Raw genomic sequence first — 23,548 nt, 5'->3', positions numbered from 1 at the left:
ACCAGTAAATGTCAGTACACAACTGCTTTTAGAAAAGAGCAGCACTACTACCAGCTAACATAAATGAGACGAATATTCAAGAAAAAGTTGAAAAAGCTAAGCTGCTACTTCCTCTCTCATACCTGTCACAACTATTTTGTTAACAAAGATGTGTTGCAACCTAAAGTGTTCTCCATTTGACAGAGCTGACCTAACGAACCCTTTTAATTGCTCTTCCTCTTCTACACATCTCTGCTATTTTCTTTCAATAAAATGAACTGTAGCTAGTATCAGCTGCTGTGTGTATGCCTGAGCAAGCAAAAGGGCTGTGCTCACCAAAAAGAGCACAATTACAGATGTACTTTCTTTGTTGGAATAAAAGTTGCTTGTGGAAAATGTAGTGCAGATGGGAAGTAAATGTATGAACTTCTGAAGTAGCTTGGGGTTTTCCCTTTATGTTTGAATTTCTCAGCTATGCTTAATACCATGACTGCTGCCAAGCAAAGTTAGGTTTTTACAGTTTACTTCTACATTTGCTTCTGCAGGACAAAAAGAATTTAGTAGCTTTCAGTAGTGTCAGGATTTTTGACATGAAAGGAGAATCTCATAAAGAGGATATTTATTGCTTAAAAAGATGGAAAAGTAGCAGTAATAAACTCCCTGAATAACTGGATTCTTCCTAACAGAAGTTTTAGCTGCTTTATTTTGCAGAACTGGTGAATATAACTACCATACTAAGGTATTTCATGTCTAATAGCTATCAATGTAATTGTGCCTGCAAAAATGATGTGTATTTTATACAGGTTAACTTTTTAAAACTTACCAATTCTTTGGTTTAGGTTTTGCTACCTTATCAGTAGGACTTGATCTTGTATCACTTTTCTAATGAGAAGGAGCCAGTAGTATCTTATTTTGGAACTAGGTGCAAGATTTGTGTTCCATTCACTTAAATTTAATCCCCATGTTTTAAGAAGACAACTGAGCTGCCTAATAGTAAGGCTCTTTAAACAGATTCTGTTTTGCATTAGTTCTGAAATTAAAGAGCAGGAAATACACCTTCCTGTAGAATAGTATTGTTACTTACTTACGTAGCCCCACTGATGCTTTGGGTGTTTTCGATGAAAATCGGTAATTCTGAGATTTAACATTTTTCTGTTTTGCTGAAATAATATACACTTGTTGATCATTGCAAGACTTTGTAAATATAATTTGCTTTTCTGCAAATTTTTGTGTCAGGTTATGTTGACTGAAAGAATTGGCTTTTACTTGGTGCTTAAATGTCTTACTTTTGTATGAAGGACTTGATACAAGCTCATTTTAAAGAGTTCTTTTTGCCAAGGCATCCAAATTAAATGTTCAAGATGTTATTTTTAAGTGCAGAACACTGTTTATAAGTGCTTTTTAATTTTTATATAACATAAAATGAATAAAAAGGAAGTTTCCTGGGCTTGAAAGAAGGAAATGGCTTTAACAGAAAAAGATCCTAATGCTGCTGGAGACCTGTTCCTTCTTTTCAGGAAACTGCATTCTAATGAATTTTCACCCTTTGTAATTGCAAGGTAGCAATAAAAGTCAGTGTTTCCTGGTAGACATTCATGTAGAATCATAGAATGGTTTGGGTTGGAAAGGACCTTAAAGACTATCTAGTTCCAACACCCCTGCCATGGGCAGGGACACCTTCCACCAAACCAGGCTGCACAAAGCCCCATTCAACCTGGACTTGAACATTTCCAGGGATGGGGCATCCACAGCTTCTCTGGGCAACCTGTCCCAGTGTCTCACCACCCTCATAGTGAAGAATTTCTTCCTTATATCTAATCTAAATCTGTCCTATTCCAGTTTGAAGCCATTACCCCTTGTCCTATCACTACACACCCTTGTAAAAAGTCCCTTTCGGGCTTTCTTGTAGGCCCCCTTTAGGTAGTGGAAGGCTGCTGTAAGGTCTACCTGGAGCCCTCTCTTCTCCAGGCTGAACAACTCCAAATCTCTCAGCCTTTCCTGATAGGAGAAGTGTTCCATCTCTGATCATTTTTGTGGCCTTCCTCTGGACACGCTCCAACAGGTCCATGTCTTTCCTGGGCTGAGGACCCCAGAACTGGATGCAGTACTGCAGGTGGGGTCTCACCAGAGCAGAACAGAGGGGCAGAATCACCTCCCTCGACCTGCTGGTCATGCTTCTTCTGATGCAGCCCAAGATACAGTTGGCTTTGTGGACTGTGAGCGCACGTTGCCTGATCACATTGAACTTCTCATCAACCAACACCCCAAGTCCTTCTCTGCAGGGCTGCTCTCAATCCATTCTCTGCCCAGCCTGTATTTGTGCTTGGGATTGCCCCGACCCAGGTGCAGGACCTTGCACTTGGCTTTGTTGAACTTCATGAGGTTTGCAGGGCCCACCTCTCAAGCCTGTCAAGGTCCCCCTGGATGGCATCCCTTCCCTCCAGCCTGTCGACGGCACCACAGAGCTTGGTGTTGTCAGCAGACTTGCTGAGGGTGCACTCAATCCCACTGTCCGTGTTGTGTAGATCAGGGAAGCTGCATACTACCCACAGGTATCTGCTTTCTGCATGTCGCTGAGTCTGGCTTTTTTGTTGTTGTTTTTTTTTTGTGGTAGTCCCGTTGTGTCAATTCCTCTTCTCTCCTCCCCCAGGAAGAGTTACTACAGGTGCAAAGCACAATTTATGCTTTATGATACTTTATCCTGGTAGAAGTGTGTGGGCTTCTGCATTAGGAGGCATCATTCTTTGAACCCACAGACCTCTCATACTGTGTATGCTTCCACCAACTTTATTGGGGTTTGTCTTGCCATTTACCCTGGTGTCATTGCCACTACTATCACAAGGGCATCAGTGTCATTATTATCGAATAGAAGAGCGGAGACAAAACGAATGTGGCAGTACCCACAGAGGAAGAAGCTGGTTGCCCTAAAATTTTTTTCTAAAGGTTGCTTTATGTTCAGAAGCAACTTACAATAGAGCCAGTACAGTACTTTTCACAAAGGTTTCTTTTCTTACAGTGGTTGTAGTTTGTAGTGCTTTGAGCACCTACTATTGGAATAGTTTTAGAAAAACAGATTATACTAATATTGGTTTAGAAATTGTACTAGGTAATTTTTATCTGTAACTTTTTAATTTTTCACTTGCCTTGTCAGCATCACTGATTCTGCTGACTGAACACTTTATGAACCAAACATACGGATTTCACTGGTATACTGAATTTCATCTGGTTTTGTGCTTCTGGGATTTCTGTATCTGTATTTTCCAACTTATTTTTTTGTAGGAAGTATTGTAGAAGGTGAAACTATTCTATATGTACTGTGAACTTCCTGGTTTTATAAATGCTAGTCTGTTTTCATGGGCTTTTATTGTTAATAATGAGTATTCTGGATTTCAGACACCCCACCCCCCACCCCACCCCTCTCTCTCTTCACCTCCTCCCACCTCCTGCAGCCACCACCCAGCTTTGGTTGTTCAAGTTAGATTCATACCACGTGGCTTCATAGTTTCTTGCAATACTATTTTAACTTTAGACAGCTGCATCAGTGATTTACTACTCACTTCCAATACTGACTTTTTCTGAGATTGAGTTAGTGTTAAGATGCTTTATATTGTGAATATGAATGTTTGTTTCACACACTCCCCCCCCCCCCCGAGTGTATTGGGTTTGTGTGGCAAGGTTTTGGGGGGGGGGGGGGGGGGCTACAGGGGTGGCTTCTGTGAGAAGCTGCTGGAAGCTTCCCCTGTGTCCCATGGAGCCAATGCCAGCCGGCTCCAAGACAGACCTGCCGCTGGCCAAGGCTGAACCAATCAACGATAGTGGTAACGCCTCTGTGATAACAGATTTAAGAAGGGAAAAAAGTTGCGGCAGGCACAGAAGCTGCAGCCGGAGAGGGGAGCGAGAACATGAGAGAGAAACAACCCTGCAGACATCAAGGTGAGTGAAGAAGGAGGGGGAGGAGGTGCTGCAGGTGCCGGAGCAGAGATTCCCCTGCAGCCCGTGGTGAAGACCATGGTGAGGCAGGCTGTCCCCCTGCAGCCCAGGGAGGTCCACGGTGGAGCAGATATCCACCTGCAGCCCGGGGAGGACCCCACTCTGGAGTAGGTGGGTGCCCCAAGAAGGCTGTGACCCCATGGGAAGCCCACGCTGGAGCAGGCTCCTGGCGGGACCTGCAGATCCGTGGAGAGAGGGGCCCACGCTAGAGCAGGTTTGCTGGCAGGACTTGTGACCCCGCGGGGGACCCACACTGAAGCAGTGTGCTCCTGAAGGACTGCACGCCGTGGAAGGGACCCACGCTGGAGCAGTTCGTGAAGAACTGCAGCCCGTGGGAAGGACCCACGCTGGAGCAGTTTGTGGAGGACTGTCTCCCATGGAGGGGGGGACCCCATGGTGGAGCAGGGGAAGAGTGTGAGGAGTCCTGCACCTGGGGAGGAAGGAGTGGCAGAGACAATGTGTGACGAACTGACCGTAACCCCCATTGCTCATCCCTCTGTGCTGCTGAGGCGGGGGTGGGTAGAGAACTCGGGAGTGAAGCTGTGCCCGGGAAGAAGGGAGGGGTGGGGGAAGGTGTTTTAAGTTTTGGTTTTATTTCACATTACCATACTCTGGTTGATTGGCAACAAATTAAGTTAATTTTCCCCAAGTTGAGTCTGTTTTGCCTGTGACAGTAATTGGTGAGTGATCTCTCCCTGTCCTTATCTCGACCCATGAGCCTTTCATTATATTTTTCTCTCCCCTGTCCAGCTGAGGAGGGGACTGATAGAGAGGCTTTGGCGGGCACCTGGTGTCCAGCCAGCGTCAACCCTCCACACCCAGGTACTTCAGTGTTAGACTATGTTTTGGCAACTGTATCTCCTTCCTTAGTGTTTTTTTAAGTATTCTTGAAAGCTTTTAGTGCTCGAAACTTACTGTCATCGTATCAAACTGTAGTTCTGGTATGGAAACCAGAAATCTGCCCTCTTGTGGGTAAATCTGTATGATGTACCTCAGTCACGGCATCTTACTTGAATGAGAACTAGAGAATATTCATTCGTTCTTTCTGCTTCTCTCCCTCATTCTTTAAGTGATTTTATTTATTTTTTTTTTTTTCCAAAGAACAGTTTATGGACTGATAACTAGCAGAGATTGATGTAGTAACTAAGAAGAAAAGTAGTTTATTGCAAAATGTAGAAGTTTAAAACTGGCAATGAGGCAAGGCTTCTTAAATTTCTAATAGCATGTTTGCTGATTTAAAAGAAAAGTAAAAGTGCCCTGCTCACCTAAATTATAAAATAGCTAATACATGAGTTGTACTCGTTTACTTTCAGTGTGCAGCTGCAGAAATCAACTTTGATCATGGTGCTGTGGTTACTGTGAGTATGATGCTGCTCAACATATAAGAAATGAAAACTACTTTTTAAAGTATTTTCATTCTAGAGAAATATTTCATAATCTAAACTAAATAAAACATAACTGTATTTAAAGTATTCTACTTAATAGAATGCTTTTAAAAAAGAAAAATATAGAGATCTAATACTACAGCCGCAAGTTAAAATCTAATTTTAATTCACCTAATTTTGTCTCTAATCTTCTTTTCAGAAATATATTAGGTCAGTCGTGTAAGTTATTTTTTAAATCCAAAGATAATAAGTTCAGAAATACCCTGGAATATTGGGAGTGAAACATTTTTAAACGTACATAGGAAATTTTTGAATCCTGAGGTTGGTTACTTATCTTTGCATTACTACTGAGTCTGTGTGTTACTGCACATAAACAGATTTTTCCTTTTATTTTGTTTTCTGCTGTTCTCATGCGTGCACATAGCTAAGCTGTGGAAGAAGTGGTAGTGTTTTTGTTAAGGAGGCAAGAATGTTTTTCAACCTAGAGGAATGTTTCATAAATGCAGAGCTTGAATCTTTGTATGATAAAGAGCGGTCAGAGTCCTGTTGTTGCTTCATTGATAGTCAGCTGCTGCAATATCTGAAAAAATACAGATGTGGTTTGTTTCTCTTTTCTTGGATTTTTTTGTGGGGTGATTTGTGTTTGTTTGCTTGCTTGGGTTGTATGTTGTTTTGTTGGTTTTTTTTTCCCCTTCCCTGGTTGTAGTCTCCCTTCACTTGATGATCACTGTCTCTCTACCTAAATTGTTGACAACTTTTGATCGTCTCTTCCTCCCTTTATTTTAGCCGTGCCTGTCCATTCTCTTTAAAGAGATACTTTTTTTTTCCCTGTTAGTTTTCCATTCTGCCATTAATCCAGTACTATGGTGAGAAGTGCAGAATATATAGAGAGATGAGTTGTAGAGAGGATCCATATGACACAGCTCAAACCTTGTGCCACTGAAGACAGTCAGCATTTCCATGTCCATGTTATGGACTGTTTTACCAACCACATACTTACTTTCTGCTTTAAAAAAAAAAAAAAAAAAACCCAACCCAGAACATACACACACAAAAAAAACCACCTAAGCCACCAAAACCCAACAACCACATTTTAAATTTAACATTTTCTTAGGAATTTTCTTTGCAATATTGATTTGCAGTAAAGGAGAATATACATAATTGACAAAAAAAGGAAAGAAGATAACATACGGAAGTAGCACTTTAAATGTATACTTATAATTAGCATAAACTTTTTAAACATTACTTTCCTTGCTATCTTATCTTGGCTTCACTTCATTATTGTGTATTACACTGATAGCTTTTTCATATATTATTCTCAATATATGTCTTGATTTCACTGTTTTCCTTTCATTGAGGGGTTCTTTGTATCACTTCCTTTGTGCACTGTAGTTTCTTCCTCACTGAAACATCTTTTACAATATCCATTGTTTCTTATAAAGAAGCAAGAGCCTAAATATATATTGAATATGCAAGACCTCATTTGCATATATATAAAGTTGAGTTCTACTTCTCTGTTTGAACTGCTACACTACACTCTTGATGCATTGTTTAAAAGCTTTCCAATGCAGCAGTTCTTTGATTTCCTTAATTCAGCTAATATAACAGTTTAATTTTTTCAGTCTAGAGGTAGAAATGCTATACTACTGGTATTCCTTAAATAAGTGAGTTTACTAATGTTCTCAGTGACATCAGATTTGAGTTCTAATTTCACTGGATCTCAGTCTCTAGTTCTGGAATTGAATCCCAACTTGTTTGCCAGTTGTACAACAAACACAATATTGCTCTCAACACAACAGATGTAATATTTGGACCCAGATATTCCTATGTGGTTTCTTCATATTGTGTTTGTTGTATAAACTAATCCCATCACTTCATCCCATCAGTCTCTTTTTGTCTTTTGTTTACTCTCATCTGTTTACTTTCATCACCATACTTATAAAAATTTTGTAGCATAAGAGACAGACTTCTTGAATTGCTCTGCTTAGTTCCCAGCTGGTGCAGGCAACCACATCCTGTCCCTTCTGTAACATCTGTATGATCCATCTTTAAAGTAACGGTGTTGCTTATCACTACTACTCCTAGTGGAAGGCTGTTCTAGAAAGTGGCAGGTCTGATGGTGAGAAGCTCTGCCCAATTTTCTTCTTGCTTGCATTCATGCCCCCATTTATTGTTGTGCTAGCATTGCCCTGTAGCATGCTTCCTTTGTAACCTTCTTTGACTGCCTTAGAGAGAGCAACCACATCCCCTCTTGACCTTTGTTTTGTTAGTTAAACAAACCAAACCCTTCTACTCTCCTCTTACAAAGAAAGTTTACTCTTCCCCTGACCATCCTAGCTCACTGCACTTGCTCCACTCTCAGGTCTGGATCTTGCCAGTTCAGGTTTTTTATCATGTATCTGTGGAGAAGGTTTCTAATTTAAGTGTCTGGTTTTGAAGGAATTTTTCCCACTGAATCTGTGTAATTTAATTATAGTGGCAGTAATACCAGGAAAGAACTTGAATTAGTAGCGACAGCCTCCAATGTTTAAAGCTTTCCCAGGTGATCAGGAAGGAAGGTGAACAGATTTTTTTTTTTTCTTGTTTTTTCGTTGTTTCTGTGTTACATGCAGGATTTCCAAGAGTGCTGACTAGTGACATGGTTTTGGTCAGCTTTGATGCAGTTTCAGTCAGGAAGGAAGAGATCATCAGACAGGACCTCTTTATTGTGCATATAATTTATGTGTAAAAGGTGTTCTTTAATTACTAACCTTTCAATGAAAACATAAATTCTAAAAATGCTAGTTCCTGTTGGTTTGCTATTGCAGACTCTTTGTGGGAAAAGTTAGGTACTCTTTTTTTTTTTTTTTTTTTTTTTTTAAGACTTATTTATGGAGCTAAGAAACCACTGAAATGCTGTGTATACTGGTATTTGTTTTGGATAAAAAGCCCTCGAGTATCGAGTAGTATTTGAAACTGCTCTGGGTGTTTGAAGGCTGTTTTCTCCTGGATTAAAAAAAACCCAAAACAACAACCCACACAGAATATCTGTCTGTAGCAGTTTCCTTAACTAGATTTCTGTATCTGTAATGTAGTATATTTTTAAAACAAATGTAAGTTAGTGGTGAAAATGAGACTGTGGCAGGTGCAGCAAAGGAAGTCAACTCATTGTCAGTTCTGTTTAACCTCAGTGTTGGTATGTTTTTCAAAGGACTCAGTTGTGTGTAGATAGGGAAACTTTGAAAATTTAACTTTAGTAGTTCATGAAAACTATGAGCAGGAAAAAAGACTTACAACGATCATTTTCCTTGTCTTGCTTGGAATCCATGTGTATTTATTAACAGTGATGTCTTATATATTGCCTTGGTGTGGTATAAGAAAGAATGAGATAAAAATTACTAAGGAAATGACAGTCATCATTTGGTTTTTATGTATTGTGTATGTAATTCTCAAAAATGTTGGCTTGTAAAGTAAGTGTAAGCAAATCACGATTTCAGCATCTTCAGTAGATAACATAAATGCTTACAGAAGTCTTTTTACTATTTCCCAAACTGTTAACACAGGTACCTGTCTATAATAGGTAACTGCATGTGTATCAAATTCCTTTCCTTTAATTTATTTTGTTTGTTTTCGGAAAATATAGTGTTCAAATTTTGTCATTTCATTAGTATAATAGTGGACCCGTAGTGTTTAATCTCTGTAAATTTTTGTTGTTTTGGAACTGCAGTTGAAATTATTGTGATGACCTTTTTTTGTTTTCTTTTTTTTAGCAGTGTGGACTTTCTTACAGTTGGGATCTTTATAGTTAGGGAAAACTGAGTGAACAAATTCCTGTTTCAGTAGTTGAATATAAACTGTGCTGTTTTACAGGAAATAAACAAGCTAGTTCAGTGGTGGCTAAGCCCTTTCTTTTTGTGGAGGGAGTGATACAGTTTCTGGTAGTAGTTTGACCAGAGAGTGTTTAATATTAAAGAGATATTTTCAGCTCAATTTTGAAATAGCTACTACTTTTAAAATAAAGTAAGATTTTGTATTTGTCACTTTTACTCCTTGATTTTTGCATCTGTGAATTACTTGTTTTGGTTTTGGTAGCCTGTTCTTGTATGAAAAATACCTCCTTCTGCAAAACGGGGAAGTGAATATAGCAGCTAATTACTTAAACTGGTTATGCATTAAGTGCTATCCACTGCATTATGAACTAACAGAATTTTTGAGTTGCTACTGTATAACCTGAGCAAATTTTCTTTTGATTGCCTTATCTTGCATCTTTTTTGGTGAAGGGCTCTGCTTCTGAGACCAGAAGCATGCCTTTTGATTGCTTAATATGGTTTGATATTTAAAATCTACATTGTTCTACCCACTCTTGACAAAATTGACTTAGTATGCAGCTGAGCGTATGGACTGTGTTTTATTTATGTTACTGAATTCAAAATTCTAAAACAGTAACTGAGAATTTTCATTTGGTTTTGTTTTTTTTTTTTCTTTTCTTTTCTTTTTTTTTTTTTTTTTAGTGCTTGGGAGATGGGAAGTAATGATAGCTGGCACATGAACTAAAATATCTGTGTAGGCACTACTCTCCCAGAACTTCAGGATGAATGGGGATATGCCTCATGTTCCCATCACTACTCTTGCAGGGATTGCTAGTCTTACAGACCGTAAGTACTCTTCTTTTTCTTGTCTTTGCTATGCTATTTTCTACCTCTTTGGTAAATACCTGCATTTTCAAAATACTAAAAATAGTTTTATTTTAAAAGTTCTTAGAGGTAAATCTGTTCAAAATCATATTTGGCATTAAAAATGTTAATTTTGTCATTGCTTGAATTTTGAAGATCTGTTCAAATAAAACATGCTAATTTAAACATGAAATGTAGGTTAAAAAAACCCTTAAGGAAACCTGAAACGAAATACAGGAATTCATTGTTTATTTGAAGTATCATTCAGTAGCATATCTGGGTACCCCACAAGTAAAGAAAAACATATAAATGATAAAACACTTCTCTAAGACATACATCTCACTGAGGGAGGGGGGGGGAGAGGGAGGGGGAGAGAGACGGCGAGAGAGGGAGGATTAGACTGATGCTTAACTAACTATAGAGAGTTATGGAATATGCTGAATATACTTGAAACCTTGTTCCTAGTTTTGGACAAGGCACCAAGAAGTTGTTCTAATTAACAGGTGCAAAGAATGGCCGTTAGAATGGAAATAAGTGGCTGAACCTATGAGTCTTCTTTTTTAGCTGTTCAGCCTACAAAAGGAGCAGATGAGGTGTGTGTACTGTCTTTAAATACACCAGGAAGACAAAATGCAAGGAAAGGAAAAGAACCATTTACATTAAAAGCTGATACGGGCACAAAACAAAATGGTTATAATGTGACCAAAAATAAATTTCTAGTGAAAACTAAGAGATTTATTAGTACTATAATGAGGTCTAGAACAACCACTGCAAAAAGAGCAGTTGGAAAAAAGATGCATCTTGTTTATAAAGTGTAAGACAGAGTTTATAGCTCAGTTTTCTGTCTGAGGATAATTGGACTCAGTGACCCAGGTGCTTCTTCTGAGCTCTTGATTTTATTATTATACTGTTGAAATTTGGAGACTTTCCAACAGACACTAAAAGTATATACCCAGCAATTGAATTTAATTGCCTACAGTAAAAAAAGCAGATGTATTGGAGGAAAAAACCCACTTCTTCATGTCCTTCTGATATTCTGAAATATCAAATTGGAAGATGCTGCTTATGTATTTAGATGTGTGTATATGTATCGTTATGTATGCCTAATAACGGGCCATCAGGATGCAAATAATAAGTTTCTGGACTGTGGGCAGTTTTCCGGCATTAAATATTTGCAGGTAAGGTTCTAAAGAAAGTCAAAATACTTAACTGGTGGAAGTCACTGGCCAGACTCCTGGTGCAAGAGTTTCTTGAAACACTGAACTACCCTTGGTGGGATTAGCCTTTGTATTAGATGCATTTGCTTCTTTATCTGTTATATTTATCTGATGTTTACAATCTCAGGAGCAGCTGAAAGAGAAAGGCTCGTAACTGCTTCACCTGACTTTTTTCTCTGTATGAAAAGAAGGAACTGGAATGGGCAAGACCTGTTGCCCTAAAAATGTGGAGGACATGATGACTAGAGGCAGTAGAGTAGGCTAGTTAACTAGCTGAATTTATACTGTTTTATTTTGCTGATCTTGCTAATTTTCCCAGTTTCTGGCACATTCAAGGTAATCTGATGCAAGTAATGAAAGCTAGCTATTTTAATGTATTATACACTTCTATTTGAATTGCAGTTTTTTTCTAAATACAGTAATGATGTACATTATTGTGTATTGTATCATCACAGTAGAAAACTTATAGTATATGCTCAATGCACTTACAGCACAGCACACAACTACAAGGATTTTGCATTTCCTTCCTTTATCAATGCTTTTGGCTCCAAGAGAAAGCTGCCATAACATATTAAATAACAATATTCTGCAATGATTAAAAGTATGCTTTTATTGATACTACTTGCCTTAGCACAGTTAAATATTTACAATAATGTAGTAATATAACTTGAGGGCTTGACTGCATTACTTTGTTTAAAACAGAGTCCAAACTTTTTGCGTGTTTGTGCATGTGTGCTTGGGTGTTCATGATTAAAAAAATCCAGAAATCTTCCCTATATTTTAAATGTAGTTGTCAAGTTTTCTTTCTTAATCACATGATGGAGTAAGAAGGTGTCCATATCTATATGCTTGTCTTTCATGAAATGACTCTGAACTTCTTTCTGTTTTCTGATAACAGTTTTGAACCAGCTGCCTCTTCCATCACCTTTACCTGCTACAACAACAAAAAGCCTGCTTTTCAATGGACGGATAGCTGAAGAGGTGAACTGCCTTCTGGCTTGCAGGGATGAAAATCTGGTTTCACAGCTCGTCCACAGTCTCAATCAGGTGTCAACAGATCACATGTATGTATTTTGAACTTCAACTATATTAGATCACCGTCCTTATTCCTTGAAATCAAAATTAACTGGATTGAGAATGATGTGATAATCTGATGCAGTTTTTTATTAGGCTTGCTTAGCAGATGACTGCTATATGAGAGTCAAATGTTTCAGTCAGAGCGTTAGTAATTGTCTGGCAGCCCTTCTGCATAACTATGGGGGTTATTTTGTAGATCTGCTGCTTATTCCATTCTTGCTAGTTAGGAGTGCAGACTTTGTGGTGTTGATTGTGCAATAGTCATTTGTGTTCCACTTTTGGTTAATAATGCATATAGACAAATTATATACCCAGTATTACACAAAAAGAAAACCTTTTGAGACACCCATGTAAGACCCATGTCAATTATGATTAGGTATTGAACTTAAATATTTTAAGAATTGAACAAGAAAGTATGCTAATGTGTTCTCTTTTTGTTAATTTTTTTTCCCCCTAGTGTCCTTTGAGTTGTCTGATGTTGACAACCCTGTCTTTTTCCTACATGTACCAATCAATTGTTTTGCTCAAATGGAAGTAGCCTTTAAAAGTCCTCAAAGCAAACAATAAGTGAAAGCACAGATACATTTATAGAAAATCCATTACATTTTTTTTTATGGTTCAGAGGGAATACTGTGATGTCAAAGATATGCCAATTTCCCTTTTTAAAATAAAAGATTCTCAAAGCATTGGGCTGCAACCTGAATGTTATAAATTCACTCCTACAGTAATGTTTTCTTGATGTTATGCCAAAGCATTCTTTTATGGAGAAGATCATGATATAAAAGTGGGTATAAGAAACTTTATAATAGTCTGAAACTGACAGCCATGTATATATAAATGCTTAGTAACAGAAAATAATGTTGAAGATTAGTAGGAATACCTCTTCTGCGATTCCTTGAAGAAGAGAGGAAAAAAAAATAAATAGAGGCAGGGAACAGTGCTTTGCAGACTTGTTTTTCTCTATATTTTAACAGTAAATTGTCTTCTTTCATTTTGGTTTTTTTTTTTGTTTTTTTGGTTGTTTTGTTTTTTTTTTTTACTTGACTCATAGTTTCTTATAATTTGAAAATACATTTGCCTCTTTATTTGCTTACTTCCACAATTCCAGAGAGTTGAAAGATAACCTTGGCAGTGATGATCCAGAGGGAGATATACCAGTCTTGCTGCAGGCTATCCTGGCAAGGAATCCTAATGTTTTCAGGGAGAAAAGCATGCAAAACAGATACGGGGTACAAAGCGGTAAGGATTTTTTATTATTTATTGATTGCATTTTATGTTGTTCTGTAAGTTTAGGGGACTGATACTAACCACAAATCTATATGGAGCACAACTGTGATATTTATACCTTACCATGTATTGGATAGTGATAGAAAGCTATGTACCTTGACATCATCTAAGAGCAATTGTATTAGAATAAGCATGGAAATAAGCTCTACCAGGTGTTTTCGTAAAAAAATGTTTAATTTCACTACAAAGTTTAATCTCTAGCATAAGTGATTGGATTTTATTTTAAAATAATTTTATTTGAATTTCTTTATGGCTAGGTTCATATATTTGTCTTAGTAAATAGTTGAAGTTGGAAAGATATGCCTTGATCTTGCACTATAATTGTACAGATTTTCAGTATCATTGCAGTGGTAGTTCTTAATAGTTCTGGGGTAAGGAATAAGGTTGAATGGATCATACTTACTGGCTCTTCTCTGCCATTCCTCGTCTCAGCAATTTGTGATGCCCTACAGATTTTACTGTTTTGACAGCTAATTCTCTTCTGAGGTGTAGTGAGATATACTGCTGGACAGCAAAAATGAAGGAGAGAGACCAAGCAAAGATTTAATTGGTCAGATTCTAGTTGTAGATCTGGAGACTTGCACCTGAAGTGTGTTCTTTAAATACCAAACTATGAAACGAGTAGAATTTCCAGAGTTTCTGCAGTGTGAGGATGAAGCTTTGCTAGCACTGTAGAGATATAGATAGAAATGTTACTGGAGTCCATGGGGGATAGGAAGTGGAGGGTGTTTTTGGAGGGGAAAAATAATAAAATGACATTATTAGGTTTGTTCAACTAGGCTAGTGAGTAAAAATCCATACAATATTTGAAAAGATCTTGCTAAGGACAGAACAGGTTCCTTGAAAGAAGGCAGAAATTTCCTGGAGTTGAAATTGTGAAAGGCAGTGCTAAATGCTTGTAAGTTCATTGATACATATATCCTAAAATTTAAGCCCTGAAAACAGTCTCCAGATCCTGTGTTTAGTGGCAGCTGTGGCAGAGTATGATTTTTCCAGCTGTGGGAAGAGTTTTGACTGTCCTGCCAGTGCAGAGTGGTCCCACAAAGAGCATAGACTTGAATTAGAGTTTTCCACCAATTTTGTAGAGTAAAATAATTTTTTGCCAGTGCAAAAGGGAGACATTTTTTTTGAAATTATCTGTTCCAGCAGAGGCTTTTGAAAGGAAGATAAAGCTAGTTAATTTCTTTCTAATATTTGCTAATTCTGTGCTTCACTTTTGCAGCTTGTTTCGATAGGTTAAGAATAATCCTTAATGAAATAAAAGCACCTCTATCTTTACTAAGTGTGCTTTGGCCTATGCTTGGAGGAAGGTATTAGTATGGAGTAAAAAATAATTCAACATTGTTTGAAACTTAAAAGAATAGTTGATCTTATTTTGGTAAAGTTAACAAAGTGGTTTCAGAGAACAAGAAGAGATCAGACTTTAAAACCCCCTTGAATATTTAATTTTATTTTACATAATTCTGAATACTTGTACGAGTCCAAGCATTGCTGTGTAAGTATGAAATCTGAAAACTGGAAAGAAAAGGGGAAGAAGGGAAAAGCATAGCTGTAGACTAAGTATTTTGAGAGGAAGAAGGCCCTGGAATGAATGTTTGGAAAAGCTAGGTGAAGTGTGACTTTATTTTCAGTCGAAAAAGGCCCCACTCTTACGGGAAATAGGTGGATGTTTAAGCTAGATGCTGGCAAATTCTAGTAGCCTTATTAGGTGTTACTATGTCCCATTCAGCTATGCAAGGCCAAAGGACACTACACTGATGTCTTGAGGCAGCAAAGGTTGGGTTTTCTTCTGGTTTCTCAACAGATATTGTAACCTCTGTAGAGTCATGATTTGCAGAACAATTGGGAGTTTGATAGACATCTTAGGTAATGCGTTTTGCCAGTTAGAATAATGAAATTTAAGCTCTTCTCTAGTATTTCAAATTAATCTCTTCTGCTTTCCTTACTGTCTTCCTTCTGAATATTGTCCTTCTGACTTCTGCTGAGTTCAGCATGCAATGAAGTCCAATCTGGGTACTGTGACCCAGTATTTGTAGTACCCACAATTGAGAAGGAATGAAGGCAGCAGGACTCCCTGTCTGTTTACTGAAGCTGGGATGGGTCTGTGCACCATGATCCCTTGAGTGTCAGTTCCAGCATTAGCATGGACATGTGAACTCAAATTCATTTCACCTAGCCTTCTGTCATAGTTTAACCCCAGCCAGCAAGTAAGCACCACGCAGCCGCTCACTCACTCTCCCCTGCCCCGCAGTGGGATGGGGGAGAGAATTGGAAAAAAAAAAAAAAAAAAAAAAAAAAGAAAAAACCATGGGTTGAAATAAGAACAGTTTAATAGAACAGAAAAGAAGAAACTAATAATGATAATGATAACACTAATAAAATGGCAATAATAATAATAAAAAGAGGGTTGGAATATACAGGTGATGCACAATGCAGTTGCTCATCACCGGCTGATCGACACCCAGTTAGTCCCCGAGTGGCCATCCCCGCCACCCCCCACTCCTCCCAGTTTATATACTAGATGTGACATCACATGGTATGGAATACCCCGCTGGCCACTTTGGGTCAGCTGCCCTGGCTGTGTCCCCTCCTAACTTCTTGTGCCCCTCCAGCCTTCTTGCTGGCTGGGAACGAGAAGCTGAAAAATCCTTGACTTAAGACTGAACATTACTTAGCAACAACTGAAAACGTCAGTGTTATCAACATTCTTCTCATACCGAACTCAAAACATAGCACTATACCAGAGTTATTTTTCTATTCCAGCCGAAACCAGGACACCTTCATTTCTGATGCAAGAACAGGAATATCACCTGGCTAGAGAATTATATTAAACAACAGAATAAAATTCTTGGTTCAGTACAGTTTGTCAGGAAATAAAGGCATCTTCAGAAAGCTAAATACTGTGTTTTGTTTTGAATTCTTGTGAATATAAGGTAAAGCACAAGCAGAATTCTGTGCTAATGTTTTTTCTGAAGTTCATATTGATCTGTAGTTCAAAACTAAGTTTAGTGCAAGAAGTGGTTTTAGTTATGATGAACAAATAGCGCAAGAAGGATGTATTATTTGGACACTTCTGTGTCCTGAGTGGGCACTCTCCGCCTTCCCCCCCTCCATTGCTGGCATATTTCGTTTCAGGTAATGTGGCAGCAGTGTCTGAACTCTTATTCCCTGTCTTTTGATAACAGTCCCATGGTTGAAACAGTCTTCATACAGCTTAGATGTTTTTAGATTACATTTTTACTTAGATTTTTCAGACTGTTTTCTATTACCAGGTTGTCTGAACAGACTGAGTCACAGCACCATGCAGCGTCAGGCCTAACTTTTTGTACAAGGGCAAAATGTTAATTTTATATTAGACCTTTTTAATCAGATGACATAGAAAGTTCTGAGTGCCATCTTGCAGCTACATCTGTCTTGCATTCTATAATGTATGAATGAGGTGGATTTCTTTATTTATTTAAAATTAAGATACTGTTTAGTTTCAATTTTCATAATATTTTTTTCTCTTTTCCCTCTGAACACTTTGGCTTTGTCTTTCAGCAGATATGTGTTGGAAGATAAGCTAAAATAGTATATTGCAATAGGTCAGTATTCATAGCATCGCTTAGGGTTCAGAAGGGACTTAAAATTCACTTTAAGCTGTTTATCAGAACTTCTGAATTTTGGGGAATTAATATGTTGTGTGCCTTTCCGTAAACATCAACTATTTGGATTTTTTTTCATTTATACAAGAATTCAAGTGCATGTATACCTGTAAAAGGGGAAAACTTTGCAACACTTTCAATAACAGTTTATATTTAACTGAAAAATCACGTGTTGCTGAGCAGTCCTAGCTTAAGCATGCATGATGTTGTAACACAGTTTAATCGTACAAGACTATTTCTGTGACCTTGAGCTGTGTTTTTATGTAGTGCATCCTTTGGCATTTAGTCAGAATGCTAAAATGGATTTATGTGTATCACTTTTTTCCAAGCAAAAAAATTACAGTCAAGACAAGGAGTATGTGTTAAGGAAATTTGTTCTAGTAATGTTACTACTAGGATGATGTTTTCCCATATCTGGACATTACCAACATTCAAAATTAAGGTTGCATTTAAAAGAAATTCTTAAATATTTAAGGTACAGAAATGAACAGTGGAGCCATAGATCTGCTGCTTAGTGATACGACAACAATGTAGTGCTAATGGCCACAGACTAGTTTCAACTCCTTTTTAGACTAAATGTTTGGGGCTTATTTTTACTTCTTTCTTATTACATCATTATCAGGCGTATTTGTTATCTGTCTGGAAACTTTGGAGACACTGGTTTTTTTGTTGGTGGTGGTAGGTTGGTTGTTTTTGTTGTTTGGGTTTTTTTCTTTTTTCTTTTAAGTTACCCAGATTGTGCCTCCCATGTCCTGCCCCATCCCCCCAACAGAGATAGAGAAGTGAGAGCTGTCCATCACAGAATAAGCGTTTTTTAAAAATGGCATTAAAAATTGATTTATTTGTATATTTTCTGTCATTCTTTTAAACCCAAAACTGGCAGATCTGTGGTTCAAAACATGTTTTAAATTTAGGGAGGAGAAAATAAATGGATATATTTTTTAAAGTATTTTAAAAGTGTAGTCTGTGTTTTAAGCATAAAATTAAACTTCGTCTGTATAGTTCATGCTCATAGGGGTACATTCTGTCATCATTCTGTACATGAATGTTAAGGGTTAGTAGTTTGACTAAAATACTGTACCTAGCTGCATTGAGAGTGGCAGTCAGAGGTGGTGAGCAGGCGGTCGGGCACTGCCTCCAACACAAAAGCCCTGGAGTTTCCCCCTCACTTTCCTCTATGCGACGCAACCAGTGTCCCTTTAAACAAATTTTGCCGGAATTGAGGAGTCCCCTTGTGTTACTTGGGACAATGAAATGTCCTCTATATTGAAGTATGGAAGTCTCTGATTTTTTTTTTTCAGCACAACATGGGGCTTTCACTCCTGCTCTGGGCTAGTTGTCCTGTGCTAATGTACTTGGAATGCAGCACTTCACACCTACCCGGAGGTAGTAACGGTTGCATTCCTGCGGGATTATCACATCTCTGCTGGGAAGAGAGGAAGAGGGTAACAGGGAGGACTTCTGAAACTAGTTTTGCTTGTGTGAATATTGCAGTAATTGAAATCGGTGATAGCAGTTGAAGTATTGACAGCTCCCCAACGCTCTGGATTGGGGACTTCTGTCAGACTTCTGTCTAACCTTTTCTTTAAAATATGTGTACTACTGATTTGCTTTTACCCATGGCTGCAGATCAGTTGCTGTGGCTTCCCAAACTGCAGTTTGCATGTGAATTCTGACACTGTTTTAGCTGCAAGACATTAAATTCTGTCATTACAATAACTTAAAATTTATTTAAGTTTTTGTGTTTCTGCATCACTTCAACTTCTAGTGTCATGCTGTTGTTAGGGAGTTCTTTACACCTGTATCAAAGAGAAGAAAAAAAAATTTTCTTTAAGTTCTTCCGAATAATGATGCAAGTTAAAATAGAATAGAATAGAACAGAATATTTCATTTGGAAGGGACCTACAACTATCATCTAGTCCCACTGCCTGACCAATTCAGGGCTGACCGAAAGTTCAAGCAAATTATTAAGGGCATTGTCCAAATACCTATTAAAATTAGTTAGTTTCAAGCACATTGGTACTTGTGGTTTGCCAGCTGGTGCAACTCCAGAATTTCCAAAACTTGACTGTGGGGATCTACAGGCTGTGGGAGCCTACAGTTGGGATGTTGGTTCTGCTTTGCAATTGAAATATTTCAGCATCTTCCTTGATAACATTCCTTATAAGCATAGTGGAGGTGGAATAGAAAGCTTTTGTCACTGGGTAGAAGGGAACCACTAAGGCATTATAGGAGCAGTGAGAATATCTTGCAGCACTCAGCCTGAGATGATTGTTTGCTGTACTTGCTCTAAAAATGGGAGATAAGTTTCCTGTGTTCTTCTGACTTGTGAAGTTTCCAAATCTTTTACTTATTGGCACAGTGAGTACTGTATGCACCAGCCTGGGGTGTGGAATATATGTCCTCTTACAAAATGGCTCTATTTACTAGTAGGTTTTGGCTTGGGATGCTCTAAGGAACAGAGGAAGGAACTACTGTTAATATTTATAAGTGAATTAACACTGCTTTAGGGAACACTTTTTTATGTCATGATGTAAAATGGACATCTTACATGGAATCAATAATTTCTAATGTTTTCTAACAGTTGTGGGTAGATGATGTTGATGTCTGTAACGTTTATAATCTCTTTGTATATAGTAATTTCTGAAATGAGAGACTTCATTGATGAAAAAGGAAATGTGTGTAAAGTTAATGCTGCTATCTTCTTTTAAATAGGGATGATGATGTCACAGTTTAATATTTCTCAGAATTCCATGCGTGGTAGTCCTGCATCTTCCAATTATCAACAAACCACTATCTCACATAGCCCTTCCAGGTAATGCTTTCTTCTAAATGGGGTGGGGGGGCTAGGGAACTGCAAATTCTTCTTACAGTGACAGTCAATTCTCGTTGCAAGTATGTGAGTGGAAGGTGATTGGTGTCAAGACAAATTTTGCAGTTGTCTGACAGCAGGGTGAGTTTCTTCAGCTGGCAAAGAAACATCTTTCTGTCAGTGAATTAATCCTTGTATTCTAATGATTAGTCATGATTCTCCACTCTCCCTCCCATAATTTTGGCAAACTTTCTTTCCTGCTTAAGGAGTCCCTCTGCCTTCTGCCACCCCTCCAGCTGTTTTCTGCCTGTGGCAGAGGCTGAGACTGGTGGCAGGAGGATAGGAGAGAAGAGGCTAATGTGTTCCAGCATGTATAATGGTACCAGTGTGACAGGAGGGTGGGAAAGAAGGCTTGTAAAAGCATGGAGTACTGCTGTAACAGTTATACAAAAGGCCACTGAGAGGAGGATAGGCCCAGTAGTTTGGCCAGTCTTCCAGCAGCATCCTCGTCAACTTTCTGGTTATTTTTTAAACACTTGAGTGTTGGCAAGTAACATGTACCTATAATCCAGGCCTTTATTAATGTAATACTCTGGACTAGAAGAAAGAGTTCTGCATGTAGTTTCAGCCCAGTTACTGGGCTTTAACAGATTTCATATTCAGATATTAGATATCATTATTAAAATAAACTTACTTCAAGTTTCACTTCAAGTTACTGTAATTATTTTGGCAAATGAAATGCTCTGTATCTACACAAAAACCAGTACACTTTTTAACTTTAAAAGGGATATTGAAGAAGGTTTTTTGAATTGTGAGTTATCACAATGAATATTACAGTGTCTTCTCAAAATCCTTGCAAAATGTTAAATGTTAAATTTGTGTTAAATACTTTGCTGTTTCTTTCTATGGAACCTTACCTTCATAGAGTTGCTATCTAGACCTGAGGGTTGTGAAAGCGTGTAATGTACTTTCTGAAGTATTTATTTGGTTTATTTTTATTTTGAAAAGCTCATATAAGAATATAAGTTATAATGTGCATGTATTATTTTCACAAGCCTGTGTTATTTTTATGGCTTCTTGTCTGTAGGATCAGTCTAAGATAAACCCAGTGAAAGAATAAGTTGTATTCAGTGGATTTTGGGTCAGGTCCTACCTAACTGCCTATCACATTCCTCTATCTTGCCAATATAGTTCTGTTAGATGAAGTTCTTTGAAATCTTGCTGGAAAAATCATATTTATAGTAGGTGGCTCCTTGTTAATCCTAGTGACCTAGTTGTTAATTAGAACTTAGGTGTCACTTTCATTCAAACTTCTAGGACTAACTTTTGGAAATGGCAGATCTTATTTTAGTACATGTTTGTGTTATTCTTTCCTTTCCCTAGGTGGAGGTCTTATGAATGCTTTTTATTCTGTTCTTTACTTTTACTAATGTAGTACCTAATCTGTGACTCTTAAGTAATAATTGAAGTTGGGAAGGTACCAATAGCTTAAAATACTGCTTTTGAGGGAGATTCTTGATTGTGTTGGAATTTTGTATCTTAAAGAAGTTTTAATGTTCTGAATATATAATATTCCAAAAGAAATAATAATTTTTTTCTAAATTTGCTCTTCCAACTTCTAAAAACTTTATTTTATTTTTAGCCGGTTTGTGCCGCCACAGACAAGCTCTGGTAACAGATTTTTGGCACAACAGAACAGTCCAGTGCCTAGTCCATATGCTCCTCAAAGCCCTGCAGGATACATGCCATATTCACATCCTCCAAGTTATACACCACATCCTCAGATGCAGCAAGGTAAGTCTGTGATGTTTGTTTTATTCTCCTGTCTCATGTCAGCTTTACCTTCATGTGCATGTTTCATGGCTTTCTAATTTCTTGGAAGGAGTCACACGCTTAATGCAAATCTTTGAGTTGGCAGGTGTGTTTAAGCTTTGCTTTCCTGACTTTACAGAGCAGCAGTATCTATTTTATTAAAAAAAAAAATAAAAGGGAAGAAGAAAAGGTAAAACACATGTTCATGTTGCATTGCTCCCCTACGTACACCCAGTTTGCATAGTTGTCGTTATACATGACAATAAAAAAAGGCAGAACAAACCAAAACCTTTTATTTGTTAGCTACAGCCATCATTCATTGATACTAGTGAAAACCTTGTTTTTGCCAATGTAATGTAAGTTTTGCTGCTAGCTTATTTAGCCTCACCAAACCTTTGTAGTATCAACTAGATTAATTGTAAGTTGGCTAGAATTATGCTCAAGGTATGCAGTAACTGGCAAAGATGACCTTCAGAATGAATGGATTTCTTTGTTCTTCCCTTTTCTAAAAACAATCTTGAACAACATGAACACTAAGTATCTAGGCATTTTTTTGTTGGTAAGTAGAATTCTTGTTGGATTCTTTTAAATCATTTGTTCTTAAAGTTTAGCATTGTGCTTAGAATATGTAGCTCTTCTGTATGTGATGTTGTATGTGTCATGAATACCTTGGAAGTTACTAAAGGTGGTGAATACAAATTATATAGAGGAAAACAAAGTTTTCTATAACCAGTAAGAATATGATACTGACTGTAATTAGGATAGATGTGGAGAGAAACTTGGCTAATCTGTACATGGAATTTAGGTTTTAAATCCTCTTGAAAATTAAAATCTTAGATACCTGATTTTATTCAAGGTATTTGTGGCAAAAGGATTCAATAAAAAAGTTGGATTCTTGTTCAGATTCCAGACCTCTTGCAACCAACTCATTAATATCCACTGTTATAGTGCTTTCTCTGAAACTTTTTAAGAGTTAATGAATGTGTGAATATATCGGTATAGTTACTTATATTTTTTTGTATTTCAGCTTCAGTATCCAGTCCCATTGTCACAGCTGGGATGAGGAATCTCCATGAAAATAAAGTTTCAAGCCAGTTGTCTGGCAATTCAGCTAATCATCATGCTGATAATTCTAGACATGGCTCAAATGAAGACTACCTGCAGATGGTGCACAGACTAAGTAGTGATGTATGTAACCTAAGTCAGTTTATTACAATAAAGCAGATACTTACTATGATAAAGCAAATGTGTGTTTAGCTGCCTTAGAAGTCAGAAATTTTACTATGTTGTTGATGTATAAAACCACTGAAAATATATTTCAGTTTCAGATGGGTAAACTCAACCATGCAACTTTAATATCTGAGACGTAATTTTTTCTAGATCTCTCTTTCCTTTGGAACAGTTTGTAACATTCATTCTGGTGAAATTAGGAAAAGTAAAAGATCTTCACATAATCTTGTATGTGAGTTTATTTTAAAGAAATGGTAGAGTGTCTGTGCAATTACTGTAGCAATATGTTGATGCAAACAATATTAGATTCTAAACAGATGTATAGTTAACTTGTTTCTCTGAAGATTCCTGCAACTGTCAATTAGACCTGACATATTTGAATAACCTATTGGGTAATATAGTAGTGTTGTCAAAGGCAAGAATTTCTATGGACACTTTTTCTTACTGATCTACTATGTGCTTT

The 23,548-nt window shown here is 37.6% G+C and overlaps 1 protein-coding gene across 4 annotated transcripts in view; it reads left to right on the top strand.

The window, feature by feature from the left end:
- NIPBL (NIPBL cohesin loading factor) overlaps positions 1 to 23,548 on the top strand; it is a 165,673-nt gene that overhangs the window by 51,178 nt on the left and 90,947 nt on the right. For all 4 annotated transcript variants that reach the window (XM_030003531.2, XM_030003527.2, XM_030003533.2 and 1 more), the window contains exons 2-7: positions 9,845 to 9,988; positions 12,122 to 12,287; positions 13,409 to 13,539; positions 19,947 to 20,046; positions 21,686 to 21,837; positions 22,883 to 23,043. In XM_030003531.2, the coding sequence (XP_029859391.1) occupies positions 9,925 to 9,988; positions 12,122 to 12,287; positions 13,409 to 13,539; positions 19,947 to 20,046; positions 21,686 to 21,837; positions 22,883 to 23,043 (774 nt within the window). In that variant the 5' untranslated portion in view covers positions 9,845 to 9,924. The remainder of the gene's footprint in view (positions 1 to 9,844; positions 9,989 to 12,121; positions 12,288 to 13,408; positions 13,540 to 19,946; positions 20,047 to 21,685; positions 21,838 to 22,882; positions 23,044 to 23,548) is intronic.

Source organism: Aquila chrysaetos, chromosome Z (genome assembly GCF_900496995.4).
Source record: "Aquila chrysaetos chrysaetos chromosome Z, bAquChr1.4, whole genome shotgun sequence".
NCBI lineage: Eukaryota > Metazoa > Chordata > Aves > Accipitriformes > Accipitridae > Aquila > Aquila chrysaetos.
The sequence above is the reverse complement of the archived record's forward strand: the minus strand, read 5'-3'. Positions and strand labels throughout refer to the sequence as shown.